The following is a 23,579-nucleotide window of genomic DNA, read 5'->3' as shown; positions in this document are numbered from 1 at the left end:
TGTAATCAGTTTTAAGCTCAGCACATGTTAAAATCTAACTGTACAATTTCCTTTACATCTACCAACAACTACAATATGTAGTGTAAACTGGCCACACTCTGCTTAGATTTTCCAAAGAACTTTCATATGAAAGTTTCATACTGTCAGAGTTGAGTTAAAATCGATCGATTTCCACTGTAGTGACAAAAAAAATAAATTTGAAGGAACAAATTCTAACCGTGAATGTGGTTTTCATTTGGGAAACTCCATTCAATCCAAAATCGAACGTTAAACTCAAAACGAAATTTCGATCGCCAATTGTGAAGTGTGTGATTATCGGGTGGTAAAGAAAGATCCTTTGTAAGAAAGTTTGTTTGGAATTCTACTAGTGTGGGGCCAGCTTTATCAGTGGTCTGATGGAAAGTTTTTATGTAGGTCCTCGTATCATATGAATCATGTTAAAATTAAATTTTGCCTGTAAGTTCCACTGTGGGGCAGCACGAATGATCATTGTCCTGTTTTCCTTAGGTTGCTGTTATAGTGGCACTTTAAAGGAGAACTATGAGGTGAGTGATTTTCACTCAAACTCATAGTTCGAGCCGACGTGTGACCAATGAAACTGTCGCACGTCGGCTCAATAGATCGGGAAGTGAGCGAACACATACCGTTGCTCGCTCACTTCCCGATCATGTCCCTGCAGAGAGCCGTGACTGTCACGGCTCCCTGCAGGGATTCCCCTCTCCCCGCTCCGATCCTCCAGCGCTGACTGGTGGAACGGACGGGGCGGGTACAGCTGGCCCTCCCTCTAGATAGGCAGAGCCAGCTGTCACGCAGCTGGTTGGATCTCAACAGTAATGTCAGGTTCTGTCCTGGCTGTGGCGGTCTCAGTATACCGCCAGCTGTAGCTCGCTATATACTGAGCTTTGGGTGACGGGAGGATGCTGGTTTGTGTTCTCCCGTGACCCTTAGGAGAACTATGGGGAAAAACACTTACCCCATAGTTCTCCTAAGTGTTGGTCTGTAAAGCAAACCTGTCCACACTAGATATAGTAAGCATGCATAAAGAGAGGTCTTATTCAATTTAAGCTACACGTAGGTATAGCTAGATTCAGATATACGTAGATGCCAAAGCAACTGTACCCAAATTCTACTTTTGTAAAAGTGAAGCTAGGTCTGCTCTCTTTTTGTGATCAGAAAAGCCAGCCATGTTTGAGGAGTAGGCAGGGGGCAGAGCCAAGCGCTACGTTCCACTTTTTGTACAATGGATAAAGCAATATTTTGCAATGCAACAATAAATTGTTATTCCTGGGTATGCTCAGGAGGGGTTTAAAGGGAAATTATATACTCTCTTCCTCTCGCCACTTGATTTCTTCATTTGGTTTACATCCGTCGCTATAAAGAGCCTGCTTTGCTCACAGGTTTTTCCTTTTATTTTTAGTTTTGCTTTTAGTTCCTGCAGCACAGGTGGACCACATCAGCGATTGTAATCCTATATCTAGAGCCCCAAATTCAAATGTTGAAAAGCAGACTGGCAAATTGAAGGTAATGGGCAGTAATGTTCCGTAGCGGCCCGACCTCCCCTTATCAGAGTCTTCCATCAGCCTTCTCTGGAATATTACTACGGATTTAAGAGAGGCAGAGTCATTTACTTGGGAAATGTAAACAGCTTAAATGAGGTTAATAAAACCAGGCCTGTGGTTTCATTACAAGGCCTGAAAAGAGCTGCTTATTCATATCATTTGTTAATGCTGGGAGTGAATTTTGAGAATGAAGATTTAATGTCTTGTTCGGGGCTGTGCACAGTAAATTTATTGTTGCTGGCCAGTGACTGAATGTGCCATTCCCCCAGCAAATGGAAACTTAAGGTAACCCCTGTAAAATCCAGATATTGAAACTATTCTAGCATATCCTCGCTTGAAAGGTTAGTATGCAGAGCCAACTGTAATGACATGGATTCCGGCCAAGTGAGCTCGCATGAACCTCCTGCCTTACAAAAAAAAGAGATCGAGAAAACAAGCATAGCAAAAATGTGCACCTAGGCCTCATAAACTGCAGGTATGAGAGTGACGATGGTTCTAATCTTCTTAGTTTCTGAATTGTCAGCAGTTCATGAACAGTTGTGACTATGATGTGTGAAATGCCACCTTTTTTATTTAAATGCAGATTTTAGCAATGTCTACTGCAAGGATCAGAGCTTGGAAGCCAGGTAGCCAAAGCACCAAACAGGAAGACAGCTTAAAGTGTATTTCCACTTTTGCAGTCAAATTTGAGAGGACCCCTCTGTTATGTGTTCCCATTCACACAGCATGCTGGAAAATATATATATTTTAAAATATTTCTTACCCTTTAGGTTACATTCACACTAGGTGCAATTATATGCGTTTAAAAGGCTTTTCTAAAACGCAATGTGTGACTAGATCCAATGAAAAGCATGAGATGCACATATATAAATATATATATTGTCCTTCCTTCTGGAGGGTGGCTACTTTTGTTCCCCTTGGTCCCTATGTGTGTTGTAAAGTAGTCACTGCTCCAAGCTCACTCCTGTGAGGGACTACATTCTCAATACAAATCACTAAACTAGACTTGAGAATGTAGTCCCTCACGGGAGCGAGCTTGGAGCGCTGGCTTCTTTGCAGCACACACAGGGACCATGGAGAAGGGAAATGTACAGGAGGAAGAGTCTGCAGGAGTCAGAGCATTGCACCCGCAAAGCAGCACAGAGGCTCCCAGTTTGAATAGTGCAGTACCTGCAAGCAGACAATGGGCTGTCTTGTGTACTGTAGAATTGGGCTGGTGATGGCAGGATGTATGGGTGCCAAGAGCCAGAAATGTAGACAACTGGCACAGGACAAGCAGTGAGCCACATGTTGAAATGGTTTTGAATTGTTTGGAATACGGATGTTAAGGTGCAGTCTATGCAGAAAACCTAATCCGTCAGTTTGAGTCAGTGCGTGGAAAAGACATCCGTGACCTGAAGCATTGTAATCTGTTTCTCATTGTCTTGGAATAATGGTTTGTCACCACAATATGTCTTTGGAGTATGCTCTGTTTACAAAGCTGCCACGGGCTGGTCTGCATGAAGCCTGCCACAGACTTCTTGCTGAAAATGGGAAGGAGGCGTTTAAGTAATAAAATCTATTCAATGCAGATGATATATTTTATGCTTTTGGAGTGCTACATAGTGTGTAAATAAACGCACAATAATACTATGAATCTGCAGTCCTTGTGAAGGAAGATATAAAAGGCACCTATTGGTTCTGATCATTAAGTGTATTTATTTGCAAGTACCTGAATTTGAATTGACATCCGATTCTTTGTCTGTTGTACAGCAGAGCTCAGAGGGAGAGGCAGAAGCAGCAGCAGCACAGAAAATGAATCAAGTATGCTGCACTGCAGAGAGTAGGGCTGCCCCGATAACGGTGCCAATACTGGGCATTTTCAGGAGTACTCATACTTGTGGAAGTGCCCCGATACTAAACACTGATACCGGCACTTTAAACGTTTAAACTGAAGCAGCTGCCTGAGGTCCCGCGCTTGCTGTGGAGCTTGCGGCAGCTTTCTGGGGTACCATGCAGTGCTGCGTACAATGCTTTGCTGCAGAGGCCCGTCCGCCTGCTCGATAATTAAGTGACAAATGCACTCACTTCCTTAACATAAACTATATGTAAAATACGCTCGCTTGCTCTATAATAAGCAAACTAGAAGCCAGTCTGCCGAATTCAGGAACTGGCAGGATTTTTTTTGGGTGCCAGCTCCATTGATAACAACTAGAGAAAGCCTCAAGTGTTAGGTGCCAGCTGTAATTTTTAAGGAGCATTGGCGCCCTGGCTCCTGGGATTTGTCCAGACCTGCTATTAAATAGTCTCATAACTTTGGTATTTTAACAGCCATGTTGCTTTGCTATTATTATGTATGGGAGAGAGTTTCACTGCAAGACTGGTTCTCTCTGAGCACAGTAAATGCTCAGCAGTATTTTTCATATAACACCCATATTGCTTGTGGTAGCCAGGGGCCATGTGATGTTTGCCTAGGCTAGGCTTCTTGGCAATGTGGAGATATCTTTCTTTAACTGAAGTTAGTAATTGGGGATGCACAGAGACCGTTTGTTTGGTATCGAGTACGAGTACCGTTTTTTTTGTTTTTTTCAGTACTCGCCAATCCCGAGTACCAGTGCTCTGGGCCCCTATTATCAGGGAGCCTGGCGGCGGATCATGACCCGCTGCCCAGCTTTCTTTTTTTACAGAAATCGTTTTTGAGAGATTTTCCTAGAAACATCCTTATAAGGGGGCACATCTCGGGGTACTAAACTTCAAACTGGTGGTAGGGTACCCACAGGAGTGGAGGGCCCAAGGAGCCAAAAGCAACATATTACGACAAACAGGAGAGGACGTGGGAAAGGGAGGACGCAGAGAATGGGTAGGAGGTAGGGGGGAAAGGAGAAAGAAGAGAAAACAAATTGAATTGTCCATCCTCCTGTCTGCTCCGTGGAAGGGTAACCACTGAATGCCTTGCGGGCACACCACCGCAGACCCAATGGTGACAGAGGCATAGGGAAATTCACTCACCATAGAGATCGGTACTCCACAGAGTCCATAAACATTATCCAGGGCATCCATCTGGCCATAAAGGAATCAGATCGTTCAGCCCGTTCTGCGATTTAGCTCCTCAGATCTCATCAGCCTACACAGTTCCACCGTCCACTCCAACACTGGGTACGACAGAAGAGTTCCAATGCCGAGGGATTAAAGTGCGGGCGGCAATGACAAAGAATCTAAGTAGGGATTTCTTCACCTTAGAGATGGAACCCGGAAAGATGGACAACAGTGCCATTTGAGGTGTGATGAGGACTTCAATAGAGACCACTCGTGAGTAGACGTGTGAGGCGGCTCGCCAGCTTTCTGATTGCCTGGGAAGCCGGTGATCTATTGAAAGAACACTGGCTTCACTTCCCAGAGGCTGCTTGGCTTCCTGACCAATCGGGAAGCTCGGCGGCGGGTCATGATGTGCCGCCCGTCTTCCTGATTGGTTAAGAAGCCGGCTTCACTTGTTGCTAGTCAGCCTGGCTTCCTGTTCAATCAGGAAGCCCGGGAGGCAGGTCATGACGTGCCGCTTGGCTTCCTGACTGGAAAGGAAGCTGGCTCCATGCTCCCTCGGCACTGCAGGATCCATCTGACCCGAAGTACCGTTATAGGAGCATTTGGGCGAGTACGAGTGCTCACCCAAATCCTCTATCGGTGCATCCCTAGTAGTAATAATATTTAGTTGTAAATGCCCGATTGATTTGAAGTGTTAGTTTTAGTGGGATTTGCACTATAATAAAAGATTAAATATTTTGTAGAACAACTTCAGTATTTTATTGTGTAATGAAATGCTGTCCTATTGAACTCTCTTGGGGTGTTCAGTGTCTGTCGAGTAGTTGTGCTCTTTGCAGCAATGTGCTGTGGGACTTGTTTGTTGGGTGAAGATTCATTTAAAGTGATGGCTGCAGAAAGAGAAGCCATGAAAGGCCCATTGTCTGCCTTCTCTGAGATTAGAATTTGACACTCTGAATGACCTAGTGTAGTTCTGTGTTGTATAAATTACAGCTTTATGGCCCCAGCCTTACCCCTGCTTTCAGAAGACATGAACTGCACTAGATAAAATGACTAGACCTGTTCTCAAGATTCCGCAGAGTGGGTGGTGGGCACTCTTGTTGATTTTGGGGATACAGGTTTCTGTTTCATAAGGAAATGGTGGGAATATAGAAAGGGTTCCAGAGTGATTTTGTTATTATAGAATTGAGTACTATGTGAGCAATTCCAACCTTCTCAGACAATTATTTCAGTAACTTTTCAAATCATTTTAGCAGAGCCGGCCATTTTATCGGCTCTTTCAATACACTGATCTTTCATTAGATGTTTGTATAGTTTAGTTCTTCATGAGGTTTGCTCAGAGGAACAAAATCTCCTGGAGAGCCTCATTTCACCTGTCCTACACATGCACTGTATAATGCATGTGGGCCAAACTCTAGAGGGCTTCTAAAAGTTGATGTGGGTTAAAGGGAAACTGGGTGGTACAAATGCCGTTTTCATATGGACAATATATATTTTTCCAAATTGAGAAGAAAATGGAGAGTTCAGCAGAACAATAAGTTCTGTATATAGAGTAGAGCCAGATGTGCCATTCTTATATGCATGTAGAAACTTTCTGCTTCTTGCATGAACACATGCACGCTCCACCGCCACTCAATGCTCAGGTTCCAGACCTTGGAGGGCCGTAGAAAATTGGTATGTCCTCTGCTTAACAAGGAACTTTACACTTATATTTATAATTCCAACAGACACCTTTTAGAAATGTTTTGTAATGGCAATCTGCAATCCGATACCTCTAGATAATTACCGGATTTTTATTCTTTGCATACATAATTTTTCTTCCCCATTCTTCTCATGGTGGCCATCTTTACTAAGGGCAGATTAATCCATCTCCTTTTACTTCCTGGACTTCTGGCACATGTGACCATGCACATCATCTCAGGGGAGGAAAATTCCTTTCCCCGAAATCTCATGAGATTACAGATGAGATTTCCCAGCAATGCTTTGCTGATAAAACCATCCCAGGATGCATCTTTTGGGCATAGATTACATCACTAATGCCTAAGAGGACGACGAAGTGTAAAAACAGAAATTGTAGGTAAAAGAAAATAGGGATGCACAGATACCTCTTCTTCTTTCTTCTTTTTTTTTTTTTTTTGTATTGAGTACCGATATATTTTTTCAGTACTCGCCAATACCGACACCGGAAGTCCCATTAAGGAAGCCAGGCGGTATTTTATGAGTTGCCACCTGGCTTCCCCATTAGCAGGGAAGCCGTCTCCATGCTTCTCATCACTAGGATTCCCGGCCAATCAGGAAGCCGGGCAGCGTGTAATGTCTCGCTGCCCACTTCCTCATACCGGAAACTCAAGCAACAGCCTAGGTATCAGTGCATTTGGGTGAGTACGAGTACTCCCCCAAATACTTGGCATTGGCACTGATACTAGTATCCGTGCATCCCTCAAAGAAAATATGTTTATTTAACTAATAATGGAAGATGATTTCATATCTGATTTTTAGTGAAAGTGGGTAAAGTTACGCTTTACGAAAATGTGGAAATATCACAGACACAAGTTGGCAAGTTGATAGACAGCCTTCATGTTCTTTAAGGTCCTAACATAGGTGATATCACAGCTCATACAAAATGGGGAAAAAGAAGCAAATAATAGTAAAAGTGCAATAGTGTAGATTACAGCTTCGGTTACTTCAGTGTAGGTGCTGGTGATGTCACTCAGCCTTCCCGCAGCCTCCTGAAAAACCTGTGGATTCCTAATCTTATCAGAATGTATGCTAAGCCGATTAATCGATTATTGAAAAAGTTGACAACTTTTTCAATAATCGATTATGTCGATTAGTTGTTGCAGCCCTACAATCCTACATAGTACATCATTTAGAGGTTTCCCAGGAGGCTGTGGGCAGACTGACATCACTGGCACCTAGGCTGCAGCCACAGTCTACAGGAACATACTTTCCTATTGCTAATTTTTTATGCTAAAAGATAAGTGCACTTATCCTGTTTTCCCTAACCCACCCTTCTCCTCCAGGGATGCATATTTTTCCTCGATCTGATGGCCGCAGCCTCCAGTGTTTACATCCAAGATTGCAAGTCTCTTTCTCTTGGCCATGTCTGTGCATTACAGTCCCATAGATTTCTGTAGGGCTGTGTACCTGTGTAAGATGAAGACAAAGGTAGGTGGTCCCATAGAGTTCTATGTGGCTGTAATGGGCAGGCGAGGCCAAGAAAGTGAAACTTGGGGTGCTTGATGTAAATGAACACTAGAGGTTGCGGTCGTCGGAACGAGGTAAAGTACGCATCTCTGGAGCGGGAAGGTGGGTCAGGTTAGGTCAGGGCAAAGGGGTAAAAGGAAAGGTGCACTTATCCATTTTCCCTTTTTGACTTAAAGTGCACTTATCCTTCAGTTATTGAGCTAACAATGTTTTATGGGGAGCGAGCACATTGCTAGTGATAAATCTGCTTTACACTTCTGCCAAAAATGTGCCCTTGTCAGATTATTGCAAATATTGCTTATTATTATTATTATCATCATGTGGTAAATTGTAGCGTCATTCGTGTATGAACAAAATGGTTATACTCATGGTTTTCCCCCTCCTGTGTTTTCTAACAGGTTCCTTCAACAGATAGAAATGCTCTCAGTTCTCTCTGGGGAAAACTGGCTTCAGAAATTTTGATGCAGAATTGGGACGCCGCGATGGAAGATCTCACAAGACTCAAAGAAACAATAGATAACAACGTAAGAGACTTTTCTGACTTCTTGCCGCAACCTCTAACGGGTTTCTTTTATTTGCCCAACTTTTCAGAAATCATTGGAATATTCCTGAGGAATTGTCATTTTTATTACCATGATTATGTCATTGGGCACCTGGAAATTTAAATTCTCATCTAGATGTCAGAGAGTGGGGCAAACAGCCAGTATTTTATTAAGGTTCACAAACTTATATTGTGTTTGGCAGATTTCTGGATCATTTATGATCTCTGTGTTATTTTGGTTCTGGAACTTTTTATATCTACTTCACATTTATTTGCTTTTTTTCAGTGGTGGTTTCCCACTCTGTTGTGATAATAGAACCCTTTAGTGTTATATTCTTAGATTGTAACTGAAAAATAGAACTAGGATTTGCATGCAGCATTTGTTCTGTAGACAGGAATGGAGTGTGTGATAACATGGCTAATGAATGTGCAGCAGCATAGATTAGATAGAGGAAAGTGAACGCAGCGAAACTTGAACTCATTTTCATCTTTGCTCTCCGTCCCTGTCCATAACAATATGTGAACACACATCGATGCAGTTTGCCTGTGCTACACAACAATTTATTTTGGTTTATATTGAACCACTTGACTTGCCATGCGTCTTGATAGACTCATCTCGTCTTGATAGATCAGCACTGTTTCTATGAGTTCTTAAAATGCTTGCAGACACTAGATCCATTGCTGCACAAACATGCAAGGTCATATTGAGTAAATGTTGCTGCCTATGGGGAAGGGAGGGGGAGCAGGATAGGTGTCACTGTCGGAGGTATTAACATGAATCAGTAAATCCAGAGACATGGGCAATAGATGTTCTATACAAGTTGCAACATTCCTCTAAAAAGTGCTTTTTCAACCTGTAAAAGAGCCCTAAAGAACCAGCCCATTACAGGGCAATGCTAGGCAACAAATAAAAGCAGTCAATTAGTTAATTTCATTCAGCAAGCTGTGCTAGAATCAGAAAGTTTCTTTAAAGTGACACTAAACTCAGGAGTTAAAGCTTAAAAATGCATTATATTCAATGGGCCAACACCAGAGCTTAGACAGTAGGAGGCAGTAAGGGAATGTGGCGTAATAGGTATGAAGGCCACCTGCAGACACTGTCACTTTGCCATGATCGCCACTTTTACTTAATTCTTTTGATTTGGGAAAGTAAGATTCTCTTATTGTAGTGCCATTGTTTTGTTTTCCATTTTCTCTGTTTCAGGGATCTCATTATTTTTTGTCTTTTATCCCGCAGTCTGTCAGCTCTCCACTTCAGTCTCTACAGCACAGGACCTGGCTCATTCACTGGTCACTCTTTGTGTTTTTTAACCATCCCAAGGGAAGAGACAACATCATTGACCTTTTCCTTTACCAACCCCAGTAAGTGAACCATGAATAGTTCTAGCATAGATGTGTAGTAGAAATACTCTCATAGACCTAAGACTTGTTTTTTTTTCTTCCCCTCCCTCTATAGTTCAATCAGTCCCCTTTCTCTTTTGTGTTGGTGTTTTTGGATTAAAGGTTAAGTGATGCTATTCATTTCTGCCTTTTAGAATCGCGTCAACTTAAAGTAGTTCTAAATGCTGTGCGTTTTTTTTACGTTAATGCATTCTCTGCAATAGGGTAAAAAAATGCCCAGTACCTTTTTCTGTCCATCATCCTCACACTTTCCGGTGAACACCGCTGTCGCCACCGCCGGTCCTCAGTTCCCAGAACTTCCTGGTTGCGGTGAGGATACTGAGGGCAGAGGTGCCATAGGCTCCTTCTGCCGTCAGTCAATCTGTTGGGAGGAGTGGAAGGGCGTGGCCTGCAGCACACTGTGTGGGTCTATGGACGCACACAGCTACTTGCGGGCACGACCGGCAACAAGCACGCACAGGTGCCTCCTTAGCAGCCGGCTATCTGATTGTGGTACCCACACGGGGGCTATAGGTGCAGTCAAGTCTTACACGTATTAATCCTAGTCATTTCTGCCTTTAGTCTGGAATCATGTTCACAGTTTGCAAGTTTATCTTCCAAAGAGAATATATAAACAAAAGTTGTTGCACTCCTTATCGGATACCCCCAACGACAGGGGAGGGTGCTCGTAGTGGCTGCAAATGGCACCGCTAGTTGCATGAATCGCTTGAAAAAAATGTCACAAGCACACCCAAAATCCTTTAAGGATAACCTTGTGTTCATTTAATAAGAACCATGACAAGTGAAAACAAGCGCTTTCAGGGCCATGCAGGGTCCCTTTATCAGGCATAACATTTTGAGTCAGATGAAGGGACCCTGCATAGCCCCAAAAGCGCTTGTTTTCACTCGACATGGTTCTTATTCAATGAACACATGGTTATCCTTAAATTATTTTTTGGTGTGCTGGTGACATTTCTTCAAGTTATCTTCCAACGAGTCTCGGCATATACATTACGTTTCTTGGGACATCTGTCACCCAGGACAGCCAAGAAGATCCTCTGACCCTGAATGCTGTCATTGGTTGGTTCTACGTAGCAAAGAATGCTGGTTGTGGATCAGAGCAAGCTTCCCCTGCATCACCCGCAATGACTTACCTTCCCTGAAGGAAATCGAGTAATCGCTGTCCTAAAGAGTTCCTTTTTAATTATTCTGTAAAATGGAGAGGAATATTCTGTGCTACAATATTGGGATTACTGGTGTCCAGTACTGGCTTTCCTCTGTGTATTCAGGTAGTTAATCCCCTGGTGCCCAACCTGCAACTCTTGCACTTTTTGCCTGGACCTCAGGACCACTACAGACAATAGTCTTGTGTTTTCACAGCGATCTCTAGTCTATGTAACTTGTTTCCAGCCTGTCTCCCAAAGCATGTTCCCAGTTTCCAGCAACCCCTATAGCATGTTTGGTCATGCATGATTTCTGTCCATCTCCGATAGTTTATCTGCATTTTTTTACTTTATATTGTACTATGCCTTTAGCCTCGGACCATCTCCTGTTGCACCTCTGCAGTCTGACAGCTTTCTGTAGCATTATGTTCACTGTGTAATATGTGTGGCCCTTTGGTGATGTCAACTGCTGGACTTGAGGCCCCCTAAATAAAGAAGGTTGACCACCACGGAATCACAGTGACACTAAACTCCAGGAGTTCTCTAAAAATGCATTTAAGTACCCTAAGGATTAACAGAAATGTAACTTTATTTGTGTATCACTCGGCTGTAGATCCTCAAATCATCTCTGAATTGGTGCTGACACTGTCTTTCTGGAAGGGTGGCTTTTGTTCCCCATGGTCCCTATGTGTGTTGTAAAGTAGTCGCCACTCCAAGCTCACCCCCATGATAAATTATAACTTCAATGCAAATTATTGAATTAGAAGTGAGCTTGAGGTCCATCAGAGGAGCAAGCTTGAAGCCGTGGCTTCTTTAGAACACACACAGGGACCACGGGGAACAAAAGTATCCACCCTCCAGAAGGAAGGACAGTGTCAGCACCAATTCAGAGATGATTTGAGCATCTACAGCCGGGTGATACACAAATAAGATAAATTTTTTGTTAAAGGAGAACTATGAGGTGAGTGCTTTTCACTCGCCTCATAGTTCTAGCCGACCTGTGACAATGAGACTGTCACAGGTCGGCGCAGTAGATCGGGAGGTGAGCGAACACATGCTGGTGTTCGCTCACTTCTCGATCCTGTCACGGCTCTCTGCCGTGACAGGGGAGGGATGGATTCCCCCCCTGCCCGCTCCGATCCGCTAGCGCTGACTGACGGAGCAGACGGGGAGGGGCGGGTACAGCTGGCTCTGCCTCTAGATAGGCAGAGCCAGCTGTCACTCACGCAGCTGGGTGGATCTCGACATCGATGTTGGGATCTGCTCCGGCTGCGGCGTCTCAGTATACCGCGAGCTATGGCTCGTGGTATACTGAGCTTAGGGTGAGGGGAGGACGCTAGTTTGTGGAGAACTATAGTTCTCCTTTTTAATAGGGTATTTGAATGCATTTTTAAGATTTAACTCGAGTTATGTGTCACTTTATATATTCACTTGTTTGTGAACATAGTTTGTCTTCCAATAAGAGGGCAAGGAGACCTAAAGGACCTAGAATGCTCTTCCAGCAGAAGGAACCTGCTGAAAAGTAGTAAATGTGCAGCTACAAAGCAAGTGGTTATTTTTTTCTCCTTGTGTCTAGAAAAACAAATAGAAGCTTGTAGCTTTAATCCCATAGTTTACCTAAAGCCCTGTATCAGTGTCTTGACCAGTGAGGAATGTTGGGAGCTTGTCTTGTCCGTTCTAGGTGAATGACTGTGAACTCGGTGTCTGTAAGCTTGAAATATAGAGCATCTGCTGTTTCACAACTCGGCAGGCTTTTTTGGTCCTCTAAATGCTAACAAATGTTCCTTCTATCCTTCTGCCTGCAGGCCATGGATAAAGCTTTGATTAGCAGCAACTGATTATAAAGAACGTTAGATGCTGATACGACGTGGGTAGTTGTACTTTCATCGTAACATTCTCACATCTTGTTTGACTAGTCGGCCACATGCGCAGCTATTGGGTTTAATTTGTGCAACCGTCCTGCAGTGTGCACATGTTCTCCATACAGGAAAAGGATGGTTATATTGTTCATTGATGGATGGAATAGGTTTTTGAGTTTCCCATTTGTTTTAGATGAGCATGATATCCGTACATTTAATAGTCAAGTCTGCTTAAAACCAGATCCTCAGTTTAAATAGATGCAAACACCTGCTTATTTCTTGGGTTAAAGATTGGAAATAATGGAGCATCTAGTATATACTAAGTGACTCCTAAAGCAGGACCAGCTTAATTACAGCCTTGTCGGGGGTAACACTGTGATTTGAGGGAGAACTCTGCTTCTGCAACTTAAATTGAGATTTCAGTAAATTACTGCAGATTTGAGAAGATGCTGGATGGCTTAATCCAGGGATGCACAAATCCCAGGAGCCAAGTAGCCAATGCTCCTTAAAGGAGAACTATGAGATGAGTGATTTCCACTCACCTCATAGTTCTAGCCGACCTGTGACAATGAGACTGTCACAGGTCGGCTCAGTAGATCGGGAGGTGAGCGAACACATACCAGGTTCGCTCACCTCTCGATCCTGTCACGGCCCTCTGCCGGGGGTCGAGGGGTCGAGGGCTGGATCGACAGGGTCGAGGGCTGGATTCCCCTCTCCCCGCTCCGATCTGCCAGCGCTGACTGGCGGAACGGACGGGGGAGGGGGCGGGTACAGCTGGCTCTGCCTCTAGATAGGCAGAGCCAGCTGTCACTCACGCAGCTGGGCGGATCCCGTCATCTACGTCGGGATCCGCTCCGGCGTCTCAGTATACCGCGAGCTGTAGCTCGCGGTATACTGAGCTTAGGGTAAAGGGAGGACGCTAGTTTGTGTCCTCCCGTTACCCTAAGGAGAACTATGGGGAAAAACACTGACCCCATAGTTCTCCTTTTAAAGATACAGCTGAGGTTTTCTTTAGTTGTCAATGGAGCTGGCTTCTTAAAGATCTTGCTGGCTCCTGGATTCTATATGAATTAGCTTTCACCTGACTTAATCTGTTTTCCCTTGTGCTGACTCGTTGCTTATTTTTAACATGATTGAAATGATGTGAAATTTACAGGATTGTGATCATGGCTTTAAAACTTCCCTTCAGAAGTTTATACGCCTACGGTTTATAGCCCCACTTATACTATTGTGTTGAAAGCCACATAAAGGGTTATGGACATACCGGAGGGCACCTGCTTATTTTATTTTCCATCCATACCAACACATTGCTTGTTCTATGGTTCTGGATATGTCGATTCCTTACCGGGAGCAGGTCATGTATTCTCAACTCACCTACTGTAGGGTCCAGAGTAAAATCAAAATTCCACAAACTTAACAGGCATCTGCAATATCAGACCAAGGCCCTCTGCCACAATGTTCCATCTTTTCCTGTCTTGCATGGTGTTTTTACCTTACAGCTTTTACACAGCAATGAGGCTGCAGAGATAAGGAAGTGCTTACTGACCCATTCCTATACAGAGATAAGCTCACAAATGACCAGTGTTGGCATTTCCATTATCAGCACAATGCTAGAGATGTTCTAGCTAGTCAATTCTTCTTCATTGTATTATAACTTACTCTCCATCTGTGTGTCCGGCTTGCCTGGCTGGTCTACTTTGTGTCTAAACCCAAAAACAAAAATTTAAGATTGAATGCCAGGAATAATAAACCTCTGCGCAAACTATTGGCAATATATAAATCCTGTAATAATCTATGGATACTTTGGTCCAGCTGGGCTTTATGTAAGTATTCAAATATGATATCCAGAGGTCCGCAGGGGATGCTGAATATCGCTGTAGTAGTCCATGCTATGTGCAATGATAAGCGTGATCTTCCAGGTGTGGCTCCAGCAGCTTCCCCTATGCACACTGAGCACAGAAAGTGACTTGCTTGGCACCACCATCATTGAGAGATTGTCTTGTATTGAAGTGAAATGCAAGGCTCTGTCTACTTGGACGAGGTGGAGAGGAGGGTTGGATGATGTCATGATCTCCACCTTGTCCAATCAAAGAGCCTTGTATACATTGGAGATGAAAAAAAGGTGTTCTGAATGGCGGCTGTGCTGAGTGAGCAACTTCCTGTGCTCATTGTGCAAAGGGGAAGCCGCTGGAACCATAGCCATAAGTGACCAGCTTTCACTAAATGTAGCGCAGGCTATTTCTGTCATTTTTGGAAACCTCAGCAATCTTCTGGAGATCAGATACTTACATTGAGCCAAGCAGGTCTAATGCAAGCTTCCATAAAAGATCATTCTGGAGTTCATCTTTAATATATTACAGCTTTCCAGTCCTAAGATGTTGTGGCTGCCTTGTGGACAACAGTGAAATAAAATACGAATGGTAATACTGCTTTATCATTGAAATCTACCCCTCTGCTCTTGACTGTGCTCTCTACATTGTGACTGAGCACCTTGTAATACTCTAAAGGATATCTATGCTTGGAAAAATCCAGCGGTTACCATTGCTGGTCTCCTTCTGGAAATGCTACTTTCCTGCATGTCATGCTGACCTAATGGCTTCAGTACTTGCTACAGACATCGAAAAGGCATGCTTGGTCAGGATCTTTTAATTATGAAAGTCAGAAGACCAACTGTCCACCAGGCAAATAGTGTTCCTATTTTCTTTCTCAACCAGATTTTACACCGTGTCTCCTGGTCACCAAGGGGTTAGCATAGGTTTTGCTGTGATTACAATCTCTGAGTGGTGTTTGGAGATGCCTTGTCTCCATTTGAGTGTAACATGGCTACTCTAGTATATGGCGTTTTTCTACCTGAGTAGGAGCAATGCTTGCATGGAACGCGTGCTGCCCAGGAATTACAGCTGCACATCAAAGTTCTGGGCCTACTCTATAAGCAATACAGTTCACAGAACATCTGTTTGCCATCAGCGTTTTGTCTGCTAGAGCGAGAAAAGAAAACACGCTCGTACAGATGTCCACATGCTACTGAAACGCATCAGGGTCACATTTGGCTTTTATTTCTAGGATAAATGTTATACTTGGTGTTCCGCATGATATTGTCATAGTCAGATTTTCTTTATGAAATGCTTCTGAATTAAGCATGACCAATATAAAGAAGAATCATTAAAGCTTACCTCCAGGCCATCAGCCTAAAATAGATGTACAGGTGAAACTCGAATAATTAGAATATCATGCAAAAGTAATTGCAGTAAGTGCTGCAAAAGGGGCCCAAACCAAGTACTGAGTACATATGCATGCTTTTCAGAGGTCCGATATTGTTCTATGTACAATCCTTGTTTTATTGATTGCATGTAATAATCTACTTTTTTGAGGTTGTGGATTTGGGGTTCTTGGGGTTTTCATGAGCTGTAAGCCATAATCATCACAATTGACAAATCACGGCTTGAACTATCTTGCTTTGCATGTAATGAGTCTATCTCATATATTAGTTTCACCTTTTAAGTTGCATTAGTGAAATAAATGAACTTTGCATGATATTCTAATCGAGTTTCACCTGTATGAGAGTGGTCTTACCTGCCAAAGGATTTGCTATTCTGTTCAGCTATTCTTGTGAGCCGGGTATTCTCAGGCACACAGAACTTCTAGGTCCTTCTAGCCTTCTTGCAGACTATGTTGCAGTAAAGCCATGCAGCCTGGAATGGGATCCACATCAGTCTTAGGTCTCATTCATGCGGGGCTTGGGGTTCCTTTGAGAAGAACCAACATATTCTTGCGGGAGGAATCCCAGGTTTGTCTGTACAGATGTGGCTGCTGTGTCCGTTTTACGATAAAGACAGACTTACAGCAGCTGCATTTGCAGGGGTTGCAACCAACTAATTGATCAATCAATAATCGATAATGAGAATAGTTGTTAACTATTCTCATTATCGAATAGTCGGTTGGATCCCCTAGCTCTCTCCTCCACTTTGAGAGGGAGGCACAGCAAGCAGTGGACAGGAGTGATTGCCAGCCTGCTATGGGTATTTAATTTTTTAAAATCTGATTAATCGGAAAAATAATCGGACAACTAATCGATTATGAAAATAATCATTAGTTGCAACCCTATGCATCTGACAGCGGCACATGTGGGCAGGCATATTACATCCAGGGACAGTCATCTATCCGGAACCACGGGTAATCATTCCTTGAGCGATTACATGCAGACTACCACTAACAGTTGTAGCCGCATCTGTACAACATACATGGGATTCTTGCCACAGGAATCCCCAGCCGTCCCTTGTAATGTAGCCTATGTGGACAGTGAAGTAGTAGCAATGAAATGGTCTGTGTTGCCTGTATGCATGTTCAGACATAGATTGACAGTGCTATAAAGCGCTGCGCTATATAAATACTATGTAATAATAATGACAGGCACTACTGGCTTCCATTGACCCTTAAAAATATTTAAAGAAAAGTGTGAGTAGGTATTTGATAATGTTTCAATAACTGTTCAGTTATATCTGTTTTAAACTGACCCCGGGTTCTGATCTACTTTTTAGATACCTTAATGCCATTCAGACTATGTGCCCACATATCCTTCGGTACCTGACCACAGCCGTCATCACCAACAAGGACGTGAGAAAGAGGCGTCAAGTTCTGAAAGATTTGGTGAAAGTTATCCAGCAAGTAAGTGAGCTTCAACCTGTATACTGACTTCGAACATTGTAATTGTGGACATGAAGTTCAGTATTTAGATTGTCCAGACTTGTTTGGCTGATGATGAATAAATGCACCCTTTATTTACACCTATCATCAAGGGCAAATAAAAACCCCGTAGAGGGCTGTGTGAGTGGTTTCTGCTTTTACAGACATGCTAGATAAAGGCAATGCATGGCCCTTCCTTATACTGACAGAATACATATTTAGATTGTCGAATTGGGTGCTATGGCATTTAATTTTTATATCGTCTTAAATTCTGGTTATCTCTTTTTATATGTGATTTTTATTTTCTGCATTGGTGGGCTTTATAGACCTTCTTGGTTATATTTGGGCTGAAGCAAAGGGTAATGTGCAAATCGTGTGTTAGCAGAAGATCCAGATGGAATAAAAAAAACTCACCATGTAATCTTTTGGCATTGAATAGTTCGAAATAGAAAATTTGTAGTTTAGTGACATTTTTTTTTTCATCGTTCTTCTACTTCTCCTGACAACTGTACAGCCTGCCTGTGTGGCTGGATAAGATGCATCGCACTACATCTAAAAAAAAATATCCAACAGCTTGAAGGAGAAATATGGGGTCAGTTTTTTTTCCCCATAGTTCTCCTTAGGGTAACGGGAGGACACAAACTAGCGTCCTCCCGTTACCCTAAGCTCAGTATACCGCGAGCTACAGCTCGCGGTAAACTGAGACGCCAGAGCGGATCCCGACTTAGATGACGGGATCCGCCCAGCTGCGTGAGTGACAGCTGGCTCTGCCTATCTAGAGGCAGAGCCAGCTGTACCTGCCCCCTCCCCCGTCCGTTCCACCAGTCAGCGCTGGCAGATCGGAGGGGGGAATCCAACCCCTCCCACTGCCACGGCAGAGAGCCGTGACAGGATCGAGAGGCGAGCGAACCCGGTATGTGTTCGCTCACCTCCCGATCTACTGAGCCGACCTGTGACCGTCTCATTGTCACAGGTCGGCTAGAACTATGAGGTGAGTGAAAAGCACTCGCCTCATAGTTCTCCTTTAACAGATGGCAAACAGTCGGTCACAGCTCAAGGCGGGTCCGTTCTTGTCCACCACAGACCTGCAATTGCACTCCTAGCTTATTCACTGGGCAGCTTGTCCTCTCCACACAAGATAGATAGGCCAAAACCAACAGTACTTGAATTCTATATTGCATTTCAATGGGGTACATCTAGAATGTTCAAATATCACCTTTTGACTCGAACTCTTAAGTAAGCACCAATTGGGGAAAAACATCACAGGGTAAGTATTTGGGATCCCGTTGAAGTGTAATAAAGAATTTATGCAATGTTTGCTGGTTTTGTGCTGTCATCAATTGTGTGTGGAGTATGCACAGCAGATGGGTTGAGTTAGATCTGTTACATGACCATACACCCACAGAGCTCACAGTTGTAACCACTTGTATATGCAATGTGGGTTCTAAAAGCAAGAGCTCTTCATCCTTTCAGGTTTACACCCTTTAGTTGTGGCCATTAAAGCGTTGTTACTCTTAATGATGGAGTTTGAGCTCTTTTTTTCCTCCAGTGCAGAGAACTTGGCAAAAGGGGGAAGTTTGTGGATTTGATATCTCAGACCTGAATCCCAGTGACTAGACCTGTATTTTGCTTAAAAGAAAAGATTTGGCCATTTAAAGCCATGTATCCAGGCTGACACTATCGGAGCAGTAGACAGATGGGAATTCATGCATCTGGAAATAAAGGGAAAACATCTGCATACTTTAATTCTGTTTTCTTTTTTACCTTCTAGGAATCCTACACCTACAAGGATCCAATCACTGAATTTGTTGAGTGCTTATATGTCCATTTTGACTTTGATGGGGCTCAAAAGAAGTTAAGAGAGTGCGAGTCGGTAAGTGAATATTGTCGTCTTGTCTTCCAGATTTTTCTCGTTCAGATATTTGGGTTATGTGATGTTATAGATTTATCATAGATATGAAGTTATGTTTTTTTTTGGGGGGGGGGCTTTGTATCCTTTCACAAAAGCCCAATACTAAAGAGAAACTGGGGCAAGAAAAGGCGGCTTGTTGGCCTGTAGATGTTTCGCAACAAATGCCATAACTTAAACTCCGGGCATCTCCCACCCCCTGGAATTTTTTGTGTAAAAAGGGAATACCTAAACATCCCTTTTTCTGCAGTCTTTTAGCTGTTCCGCTGGCAGTATGTCAGCTTCCTCTTCTTTCTCCAGCAGCAGTGGACAGGCATTCTTCCAGTTCCAGAGCCCTGTTAGCCCAACCTGCATGGTGATGCGCCCTCTAGGGCATATAAAGGACAGGTAGGGTTCACTGGAAATAGTTGTGTCATTTTATCAGTCTGCCTGAAGAGGACTGCTAGCTCTGAACTGTAGAGGAAGCTGTGGAGAGTGCATGGAGGTTTAGTATTTATTTAAACATGGGCAAAGGGTGTAAACTAAATGTTAAATTGTAACGGGAGTCTAACGTTAGGGTTTTAGTGCATGATATGTTAGAAAGATGGGGTATACACTGGTAGAGCCCCATTTCAACAGTATCTCTAGGTATTGGAATACATATAGAGAAAGAAGTCCTACAAGTATTTTGCTATAGGGCCCATTCACGCCAGCAGCCCGCTACATTGAAGCGCTTGATAGAACTTTGTTCAAATGTCAAAGGCGACATTTCATTAAGTTCTACGAGCACAGCACAGTGTTATTCAGTTGTACCGTGTCACACTGAATACAAAGTACTGTACTCTGTACTTTTTTTTTTTCCAGTGCAGCTGAGCCCATCTGGAACAAGGCAAATTACTTTGTCTTGCATTGTGGCGGCGCTGGGAAAAATGGCCAGGGCAGCCCTAACGCATTGGGTGTGAACAGGCCCTTAAAGGCATTTGTGACAGTGACTCAGCCCTATGATCCACTAGTTCTGTAACGTACTGTGCTTTCCAGTTCCTGTCCTTTTTAGATTTAGAAACCCTTGGGATATCTGATGCATACCAACAGAGAAGTAGCTACAGAAAGACACGGCCAAGATGTTTGTGGAGAGAAAAGAAGTGGTTATATCAAAACACTGCTCCCACATAGCAAGCCTATGATTTGTCCATGCAAAGAAAAAGGCTTGCTTTGCTCACCTGCTTCCTAACAGCACATTCCTTTTCCTTTTGCTCACCTGCTATGTTTAGCTATTGGTCATGAAGGAAATACCCAGTACTTTCAGATATGGCGGAGTATGTGACTCGCTCAATGTGACTGTACTATGCCAATCACCAGTCTCATTGGGAGAGTCCATAGTGCTAAGTAAAGAACAACTTTAGGTCATTTGGTGGTGACTTGTACTTCCGGCAGCCATTCTCATTGGTAGTGTCCATAGTGCTGTGTTAGGAACAAGTTTAGGGCATTAGGTGGCGGCTTCTACTTCCGGTAGCCAGTCTCATTGGGAGAGTGCATAGTGCTATGTTAGGAACAGCTTTAGGGCATTAGGTGGCGGCTTTTACTTCCGGTAGCCAAACGGCGTGATGCGAGTGAAATCATTGTTTGTACTGCTGGGGAGGTAAACCATTTCTTTTGGGGGAAAGCACATGTTCATTTTAAAGCTTACCTTTTTATAGTATCTTTGAATACTTATAAATGAGGGTATTTGATGTGTTGTTTTTTTGCTTCCTTACTACAACTTCCTTCACTTTGGTGCTAAGAATTGACTGTGGTTAGAAAGGAAAGGCTAAAAATAGTGACACGAATACACATTGTCACCTGTGCCCAGTCATTCTAGGCATAGTAAGATGCTTTCTGAAAGTCAGGTGTGCACCAATAAATGGCCCCCGCGTGACCAAAACCTGTAAATGTCAAAGGTTTTGGTTTTGATTGTGCATCTCCGACAAGGCTCATTTGTATCCATTTATAGCAAGTCCTCTTTATGAAGCAGTTCAGGAATGTTTTACTCGTCGGCATTGCCGCGGTATACGATCTCAAATTGGAAATGTATGTTTGTCTGATCAGTTCAAAGCTCAGCAATCGGTTATCTTGTCTATCGTTACTCACGTGGGAGTGTCTGTCTGGAAGATAGGTGTGCTGATTAGTAATCTGTCCCTTCTTTGATGTAATAGGCTAACTACCTTGCTTCATATGACTTTAATTAGCTGGGTTGTTAATTAATGGTGACCAGTCAGGGAAGGAAGTAGCTGAATGTTTGTTGCAGTTGTTTTCACACAGTAAAATGACAGTATAAATCAGAGGCACGCAGGGGGGCAGTTATGCATTCTTGCTAGTAATTAAGCAGTTATTGAAGTGGAGGGCAATATAACGAACCTACTAATGGTGCGTTGAGTCATATGGGTAGAATATGGAGGATCACAAACGGTTAGTCACTTGCTCGTGACCTTACTATATATAAAATATATTAAACTTAAATATCTTGTAGAAGTCATTTTCCTTTTGAGTGCTGATGGGTGCTCAATGTTGAGCAATTATGCTGTAACTTCCACAGTTTCACAAGGGAATACGCATAGGTCACATCTGAATGTAGTTTACATTTATATATGAATAGTATGTATCGTCAGCCCTACTAAGAAGAAGCAAATATGTTGTGTATTAGTCTTTGTAGTAAATTGATTAATTTATATAGAGCCTGGTGACTGAACTTCTAACTTTACTAGCGTTCTGTGAAAAGTTTACTTGAAGTGGATTTCGGGTTGTTTAAAGAGTACCTGATTTTAAAATGTTGCATTTAATGTTCAGATTGATTACATCTTCTGATATAATTCATTTTGGGAATATGGTTGTTGGTCAGAACTGCTACTTTTCTTTGAAAATGTTTGGATAAGGTTTGGCTGTGGGTTTTAGGATATCACTCGAAGGTGCTATTCTTTCTGCTTTGGGGCAGTCCCACATTGTGTTCAGTTGCCGTCACCCACAGGTAACTGCTGCATGTCCAATGACATGTTAATGACTGTGAACGACTGCTGATCTTAGGAGGCTCACAGAGCAATTCATTTGTATATGAGTTGTGCATAAAAGGCGGCGTGCCCCAGCGGCCTTGGAGCCTAAAAGGCGGCGTGCCCCAGCGGCCTAGGAGACACGTTTTGGTTAATCAGTGGGGTGAAAGGATGAAGACACTGTGCAGGTCACATAAGGATGTGTTGCATAGTTAAAGTGAAAATAAACCCAAAAACAAAATGCACTTTTAGTTTATTTACATCCTCTGAGAGTTTTACTCACTTGTCCTGAATCAGTGAGATCTCGTCTGTGAGGAACTGCACAGCCTCTTGATATCTTTTTCCGCTGAGCCCCAATCTCTATGCAGTCCTATGCATAGTTAGAACATGTATATTTAAGAACACGTCACTAACACAATATTGGAGCATTGGCCAATTTTCTATAGGGTTTCCGGAGTAACTAAGCAAATATTATGGCATTATTTTTTCAAGCATTTGTTCTGATGTCCTGAATGTGCTTATTGTAGTTTTAGTAAAAGTTCTGTTTTACTTGACAAACCTTTAACTTCCAAACCTGTCTATCTCTTAGGTGCTGGTGAATGATTTCTTTCTTGTGGCCTGTTTGGAAGATTTTATTGAAAATGCCAGACTTTTTATATTTGAGACATTTTGCCGTATCCACCAATGTATAAGCATCAGGTAAGTCTATACTTTTGTCTAGTGTAAAATTGCTGTACCACAGATGTTAAGTTAAGACCGCTACGTAGAGGTGCTTTAGTCCCCAGTGCTGGTGCATACTTGTATATTATGTCGGCTTCACCATTTACCTTTCCCCAGCGCTGACGGCTGAGCTGTCATTTGCCACGCTGCCTTTTGTCCAATGTGTGGCCACTTATAATGTAACATTGTCCAGGCACCCATCTGTAAGATGATGGGGAGTGATCAGGGATGTCCTAGCGCAGGCACCACAGCCAGTGTACACTAGGAAAAAAAGAATCTAGAAGATGAGGCCAAGTTTTTTTTTGCGATCTTCTAGCATTTTTATTTTTAAAGTTCCGCTTTAAGGGAAATACAGGGAAATGGCTTTAAGCCATATGGTTAAACATCACTTGGCCAGTGGTGAATGATTGCAATCGCACACCAAGATTCTCGGTAAGTTGTGGGAAAAAAAATATTTTTGCCATTTGTCATCTCTTATGTAGTTAATAATCTGCTTGCTGTATGTAGTCTTTGATTATCTACTGAAAGTCATTGAATTATCTTT

At 43.0% G+C, this 23,579-nt stretch overlaps 1 protein-coding gene across 3 annotated transcripts in view; it reads left to right on the top strand.

Moving 5' to 3' along the window:
• The window catches only part of EIF3E (eukaryotic translation initiation factor 3 subunit E), a 48,519-nt gene that overhangs the window by 12,948 nt on the left and 11,992 nt on the right, over window positions 1-23,579 (top strand). For all 3 annotated transcript variants that reach the window (XM_018570879.1, XM_018570873.1, XM_018570864.1), the window contains exons 6-10: window positions 8,180-8,305; window positions 9,560-9,684; window positions 17,263-17,389; window positions 19,179-19,280; window positions 22,905-23,014. In XM_018570879.1, the coding sequence (XP_018426381.1) occupies window positions 8,180-8,305; window positions 9,560-9,684; window positions 17,263-17,389; window positions 19,179-19,280; window positions 22,905-23,014 (590 nt within the window). The remainder of the gene's footprint in view (window positions 1-8,179; window positions 8,306-9,559; window positions 9,685-17,262; window positions 17,390-19,178; window positions 19,281-22,904; window positions 23,015-23,579) is intronic.

This window comes from Nanorana parkeri, unplaced genomic scaffold (assembly GCF_000935625.1).
Source record: "Nanorana parkeri isolate BGI_ZX_2015 unplaced genomic scaffold, ASM93562v1 scaffold39, whole genome shotgun sequence".
NCBI classification, from domain to species: Eukaryota; Metazoa; Chordata; class Amphibia; order Anura; family Dicroglossidae; genus Nanorana; species Nanorana parkeri.
The sequence above is the reverse complement of the archived record's forward strand: the minus strand, read 5'-3'. Positions and strand labels throughout refer to the sequence as shown.